Below are 7,500 nucleotides of genomic sequence, written 5' to 3' on the forward strand. Positions count from 1 at the left end.
CTCTCACACACACACACTCACACACAGCTGAAGCGCTGCAGGGGATGGAGAGACACAGGGGTGGAGAGAGAGAGAGGGGAAGAGAGAGAAACAAAGGGAGGGGAAAAAAGACAAAAAGAGGAAGGAGAGTCAGAGATCTTCTGCTTGACAGATGCTTTCAGATCACTTGAATGCAATCTAAATTTTGCTCCTGCTATATCTGTCTTGCGCCTCTACCGCCTCCAATTTACACCATGTCAAATGAGGGACAGATGAAGGGAAAGAAAAGGAGAGAGAGAGAGAGAAAGAAAGGAAGAACATGACTGCACCCCAAACACAATTTCCGTCTTTTCTCATACCCCCCACCCCCCCTTCTCTTCTCTCACACATAACAATCCATGACATCTTCTCCATTGATATTCAAATGAGAACACAGCTTTTGGTCGGACGCAGATTAAATTCAGCCGCTATTTATACACGGCCCATAATATATCCACCATTCTGCCTCATTGCCATTCGGGCTTAGTGCAGATTAAAGACGCGTAAACAAACACATGTACTGCCTGGGCATCCCCTCGGCTCTTTTGTCGGCCGTGTTTATCGGCCGCGATGCCGGACGGCACGGGCCTGAGATGCGGCGGTCCGCACGCACGGGGCATAACGACGCCGCCGCCGCCACCACCGCCACGCGAGAGGCCGAGAGATGGACAATAAGAGACAGAGAAGGAAGACAAAGAAAAAGAACGGATCAGAGAGGAATGTTGAGAGGAGTTGATGTCTGGTTTTTGTTTTGTTTTTCTGCTCTCATCCGATCTGTGGAATGAGTCCCTCTGAAAACCCCCTCTGGAGAGAGAGAGATAGAGAAAGAGAAAGAGAGAGAGAAAGAGAGAAATCAGGAAGAAGAATAGCGAGATACAAACATCTTGAATGAGAGAATGGACGGCACCAGTGCACCAAGGGTCAGTTCTGGACAGTCTAGTGTACTGGGATGAGAGAAAGAGAGAGGAAGCCAAAAAGAGTTTGATCAAGTGAAAAGAGAGAGAGTGTGTGTGTGTGTGTGTGTGTGTGTGTGTGTGTCCATCCTCTCCCTCTGAAGGGGTTCATTTAGATGCTGTGATGGTGAAATGAGGGCTTGGGTCATTGTGGGTAAGCAGGGGCCTGGGAGGTCTGGACTGTCTTTGAAGTGGGCTTATTGTGTAGTGGACACACACACACACACACACACACACACACACACACACACACACACATCCCCTCCCCTGCTGGTCTTGATGACCAGACCTCCGGCTTCTCCGTTGAGGACCAGTGGGAGGGCTGTTGACTGAGCCTGCAGCCAATTAGCTGCTCAGGTGTGTGTGTGTGTGAGAGAGTGTGTGTGTTTGTGTATTGTGGGGGCGTATGTGTGTGTGTGTGTGTGTGAGTGTGAGTGTAAGGTATGGGGTCAGTCTCCTTTTCATCCAGACATCTGGACGGACTTTAGGTGATGTGATGGTGGTCCTGAGGATGTGGCCCCCTGTGGAGACAGAGAGAGTCGGTTAGAGGAGCTCAGCGTGAGTGTGTGTGTGTGCACGTGCCCTTGTGTGTTTATATAGACATCTATGTGTGTGTGTTTGTATATTTTGAAGAATCAGAAAGAGCTATGCGAGGGAAAGAGAGAGGGAGAAATAGACAAATACAGAGAGAGAGAGAGAGAGAGAGAGAGAGATTCAACCACCATTTATGCGATCATTGATCACTTAACCCATGAAATCATATGTGCCTCATACAAAAGCAAACTCCTTACAAACATTCCTAAATACATTCACACATACAAACCCCCAAAACATCATACTGTATGTCAAAAAGCACCTGATCAGAGACAGAGAGAGAGAGAACATGAATATCTTATTTGTCACGCCAATAAAGCATTTTTGAATTTGAATTTGAGAGAGAGAGAGAGAAAGAGAAAGACAGAGAGATGAGCTGGGTTCAGGGAACTCTGGCACATACACAGGATCTGGATAGAAGGCTTCCTCCTGGCCCTCCCCACCTCTGCCCTCCCCTCTGCCTCTTCCTAGCCGCAGCGTGAACCCCAGCTAATCTCCCACCGCCGCCCGATACAGCACCTCTTATTTGATCTCATGCTATGACACCCACTCAGCGCGTACAGAGGCAACCGCAGCCAGCCAGCCAGCCGAGTGCAAATGAATAGGCTCCGCTCACACACACACACACACACACACACACACACACACACACACACACAGTGCAAATGAATAGGCTCCGCTCCGCTCTGCCACGCCGTGCAGTGCCGCCGAGCTGCATCGCCGCATCACGGCACGGCGTGGCCGCTGCTTTAATAAGAGACGCGTGCGGGCTGGGGACTACAACATGGAGGCGCTCATCATGGAACACACACACACACACACATACACGCTTATACACACAGATTTTCTCACACGGGCCCATATACAATCCCACTCACATACACATATTCTTACACACACACACACACATACACACACATACACACACACACACACACACACACTATTATATTCACACTCACACAGGCCCACATATATTCACAGTCATACACACACACACACACACACACACACACACACACACACACATATACTGACTCACAGACACTTATACATGCTCACTCTCTCACACTCACACACACACACACACACACACACACATTCTCAGACAGGCACATGTTCAACTAAAATCATTACTGTTCACCAAGCCAGCCGTAAGGCAGTCAGTTTCTATCCCCCATTTATGCATGTATGCACTGAGCGCGCTCAAACTCACAGAGCCAGACTGGCAGTAAGAGCACATCATGGACTGGCAGTGTTCCTCTTCTTCCTCTCAAGAGGAGGAGGAGGAGGAGGAGGAGGAGGGAGGGGAGGAAGAAAAGGCCGCGAGCAGTGGTGCCTGACTCGCACAGCAGACGAGACGACGGCGGAATTCCATTTGAGAGTGCGCCCCGATTTGGGCGCAGCTTGTTGGATTTCCATACATTTCCATAAGGAATGTGCACGGGGAGTTTATTTGTCACCCGGTGATATTCCGCTGATTTGTGTGCTTCGGTTGCTGCCGTCTTTTTTTTTTCTTCGTTTTGTCCGAAGAGAGATGCGCACTGGAAAGGAAGAAAGATGGGAGGATAGCAAGCAGATAAGGGAACATCTCTCTTTCTCTCTCTCTCTCTCTTGCTCTCTCTCTCTCTCTCTCTCTCTCTCTCTCTCCCTCTCTCCTATCCTTTCCTATCACAAGTTATTCCTTCCACAGCCTCCTCTCATATCTCTCTGTCTGTTTGGCTGTGTGTTTGGCCCAGTAAAACAAGCTGGAGCTCAAGGCTTCCGAGCGCAGCTCCATCTGCTTGCACAAGCGCCCCGTCGGTAGCATCAAACCCACCACCAGGTCCCATTAGTGCAATACCAAATAGAATTTGGACTGACAGAAATAGTCAGAGAGATAGAACTGGGGATAAATGTCAAGGCTGCACTAACAGCCCCTCCTCTTCTTTATCACTTCATTTCTTCTCCTCCTCCTCTTTCTCACCTCTCCATTTCTTCTCCTCCTCCTTCCTTCCTCTTCCTTCCATTTGCCCTTTCTATCGACTGTACTCCCCACCTCTCTATCTCTCTCTCTCTCTCCTTCCCTCTCTCCCTTTCCCTACTTCTCCATCTCTCTCTCATCTCTCCCTCTCTCCCTATCTCCCACCCTACCTCTACCTACCTCTACCTTTCTCTCTCCATCTCTCTCTCCCTCCCTCCTTCTCCCTACCCCCATCCATCTCTCCCTCCCTCCCTCTTCCTCTCCCTCTCTTTTGGTCTCTGTCAGTCTCGACTGACAACTTCCAAAAGCAGCAGGTATGAAAAGCCAGGAAACAGGAGCAGGAAGCCCGCGCTCAGATGTGAAGTTGCCACGCGCTCGCTGTTGTCTCCTCTTTCGCGCGCCATGTCGAAAACAACATGCCACAAACAAACCAAAAAAAACACAGACTCTGGGTTGCAAGCAAAAAAAGCAAAACGCCACATGCAGACACTCAAAGGGAAGGGGAGACTGGGAGGGTGATGGAGGAAGCAGCACTACCGCGTCCTCAAGTAGCTAATAAATAAATAAAAACAATGTATTTCTGTTTGCATTTGGTCCCTCTTCTACCCCCACAGCAGTTGTCCCACCCCCCCCCCCACACACACACACACACACAAACACACCCAGCCCCTGCAACAACTTCAGTTCTCCTTTGCTTTGCCGTTACTGATCTTCAGAGAGTGTTTTGTTTTGTTATTTCTTCTCTAACCAGAGAGCTCTCCCTGCCGCTCTGTCAGCAAGCGTCTCCGAGAACACGCCGGAGAGGACAAGCTGGAGGGGAGGCGATGACGTGCTCTTCACAAATGTCAACTTCTCTCCCCTCCTTCCTCTCCCTGTGTCTGTCTCTCTTTATCTCTCTCTCTCTCTCTCTCTCTCTCTCTCTCCCTCTCCCTCTCGCTCTCTCTCTCTCTATCTCCCTCTCTCTCTCTCTCTCTTTCCCTCTCTCTCCCTCTCTCCCCCCCCCCCCCCCCCTCTCTCTTATTCTCGCTCTCCGTCTCCCTCGCACGCGCTCCCTCCACCAAAGAGTCCTTGAGCTAAATGACAGAGTGATGCCTGGTTGGTTCAGTGGCGCTGGTGGCTCAGGCTCCGGCGTCAGTCGGCTGCTCGTTTCTCTGTCGCAGCGCTGACGGCTGCCGTGATTAGTTTTTCTGGCAACAACGGAGGCTTCCTTCTTGCAAGGCCCCCTTTCTCAACTGGGATTGAGGTTTTTTTGTGTGTGTGTTTGTGTGTGTGTGTGTGTGAGTGTGGGAGTGAGTGTGTGTGTGTGTGTGTGTGTGTGTGTGTGTGTGTGTGGTGCCCACATGTGTACAGAGGTCATGGTCAAGTTCATGAACACCTCCGAGGAAGACAGAAATAGCCGTAAATGAGTGTTTGTGTTCGCACCAAGCCTGGGGGTGCGGTTGTGACAGGGGGTTAATGTAACATAGCTGTGACAAGCCCATTGAGTCTATTAGAAAATACACACACACACACACACACACACACACACACATTATTTTAGCTGTGATCATTTGATGAAGGACAAAGACACACAGAGCACTGACCCCAGTGCTGATTAAAGTATCATGGCTGTGGTCATTATCGTGACCTGGTGGGCTCTCCAAACACGCCGAGTTTGAAGTGACGCTGCGGTGATTGATTTGGCTCTGTTTGCCCACTCATTAGGTGACCTCACCACAGAGATGTTCAGTCTTGAAGAGCCACAATACACTTTGTTTGAGCAACTCTGTAGTCATTTGGTTCCTGTTGCTCTATCTGTACTCTACTTCCATACTTCCTTGTGACTTGTAGTATAGAATAATCAGCTAGAACAGTATGTATGTACAGTAAACGGATAAGTGATAAGAAGTCTTCAATTTCTTTGCATTTGGAACTTTTTATTATAACATTATTTCACAAGCATGTTGATGTTGATCTGCTGATTAATTTCTGCTTTTTCTGTGTGTCTGTCTCTGTAGGTGACGAGTGGTATCTGTGTCGGCTGACCCTCACGCTGCCCAGCCTGAGTGACCTGCAGTGGGCCATGTTCCCGTTCCCGTACCTGACCTCGGTGGGGCCCGACGCCGGCCCCGGCACCCTGGTGTATCGACTCAGCGCCCGGCGAGGGGACGGCTCTCAGGCCACCGCGCAGTTCCTGTTGGTGGAAGGTGAGGGCGCGGCGCGGCGCGGTGCGAATCAGCTGGAGGGGCCACGACTGGAAATATTCAGATCAATCCAGCCGCTATTTAGGTCACTGCCTCCCTGGTTCGATAATAGTGACCGGAGGGAGAAAGATAAACACGCGGGGTAGACGGTTTTAAAATGGGAAATGAGAGCACAAGCTCATAAGCGGAAACGTGGTTTGGCCAACTTAAAGGGCCGTTCACACCAAGAGTGATATTTATAACGATAACTGTAAACAGACATCGCTCTTGTTAATATGAATGACGACGTTCACACATAAAGTATAACGATAATGACATGAAGAACGATATCGTTTGGGGATCACTTTCAGAGCGATTTTGAGAACGATAAAAAGTTAACAGCCATTCAGAACCCATCACATTTTAGCCATCACATTTATTACGTAACACGAGGAGAGACTTTTTTTTATTATTGGTCAGTGTGAACTCTTTTATCGTTATGGTTATAGTGTTCGTTATTGTTATCATTCTTGATGTGAACGGCCCTTAATGCTGAAAGCTGAGGCAATGGCACGTTTAAAGCAGGGTAACACGCAAACAGCAGAGTGCATTGAGACTGTGGTAGCCTCATTATTTGAACATCTGGTGCATGTTGACAGAGGAAGGAGTCCCAACTGCCTCTCTGGCTGTATAGGTTGAGTTAGTTGTTTTGGGTGTTTCATTTCAATTACTGTCAGGTCGAGTGTATGTGTGGTGGGGTGGTGCCTGGTGGTGCAGTAATCACTCCCCAGGGCCTTTGTTTTCTCATCTGGCGAGGAGGAGTTGGTGTGTACTGTAGCTACGTGCCTGGATGAAATGCCAGTCTTGGATGTTAGGTGACTCTTCTTGCTTCTTGACACTTCTCACCTCACAGACAACAAATATCCTCTCCCTCATCGTGTCGGTTGGTTTCTTTGCCAGATGTAGGAAGGCGGGAGAGAGAGTGGGAGTCACAGGCAGCCATGTTCTTCTTTAATGAGAAATGACGGAACATGTTCTGCAGCACCTGTCGAGCATACTCCTGTGCTTCACCTGATTAGCCAGTACGTGCTGCCATCACTTCTGTGTGTATATAGTACACACACTTACAGGCTACCCATCTCAAAACTTTTCCAAGACTTCTTGTGATTCCTTAGTGATTGGAAAATTGTATCATTGGCAGTTTAACTAAAAGTTATCCAAAATATGATTATGGTTATGCAAACAGATGGACAGGATCTGTTATCTTATGATGGCAATAATGACAAGGAGACGTCATGGTATAGCAATAATATAGATAGATAGATAGATAGATAGATAGAAATATATACTTTAATCATCCCAAAGGGAAATTCTGTTGTTTCAGCAACCTCAGAAACATATAAACAATCACATACTGTATAAGACAGAACAGACAGTAGTCAAAGGCATAATGACCCTCCAAATCTTATAAAAGAATGTCCAGACTTGGAGGGTCATTATGCCTTTGACAACTACTTCTGGCTATGTCTTGTTGGTGAAATCATGTCTGTTTTGTCTTATATATAGGCGTACAGGAGAGTGTTACTTATGGCCAAAGTGCAGATTTTCAGGAAATGGAGCTCCGTTGCTGAAGTGCTGTGCTGAGTGCAATTAAGAGCCGGGTGGCGGGCGGTGACCAATGAAAGTGTCGTTAGCGCCGCATGATTCTCAGAGCCTCAGGTAGAGGGAAGACCATTCGTTTCCACGGTGACGAGGAGCCGGTGGAGCTGATAGGGCAGAGGCGCAGACGCCGCACAGCTGGGGCCTGGCA

General features: G+C 48.6%; 1 protein-coding gene across 1 annotated transcript in view; it reads left to right on the forward strand.

The window, feature by feature from the left end:
* si:dkey-22o22.2 (neural-cadherin) overlaps positions 1-7,500 on the forward strand; it is a 147,684-nt gene that overhangs the window by 66,087 nt on the left and 74,097 nt on the right. The window contains exon 2 of the mRNA XM_062537971.1: positions 5,526-5,714. Coding sequence (XP_062393955.1) covers positions 5,526-5,714 — 189 coding nt within the window. The remainder of the gene's footprint in view (positions 1-5,525; positions 5,715-7,500) is intronic.

This window comes from Sardina pilchardus, chromosome 6, assembly GCF_963854185.1.
Source record: "Sardina pilchardus chromosome 6, fSarPil1.1, whole genome shotgun sequence".
Taxonomy (NCBI): domain Eukaryota; kingdom Metazoa; phylum Chordata; class Actinopteri; order Clupeiformes; family Clupeidae; genus Sardina; species Sardina pilchardus.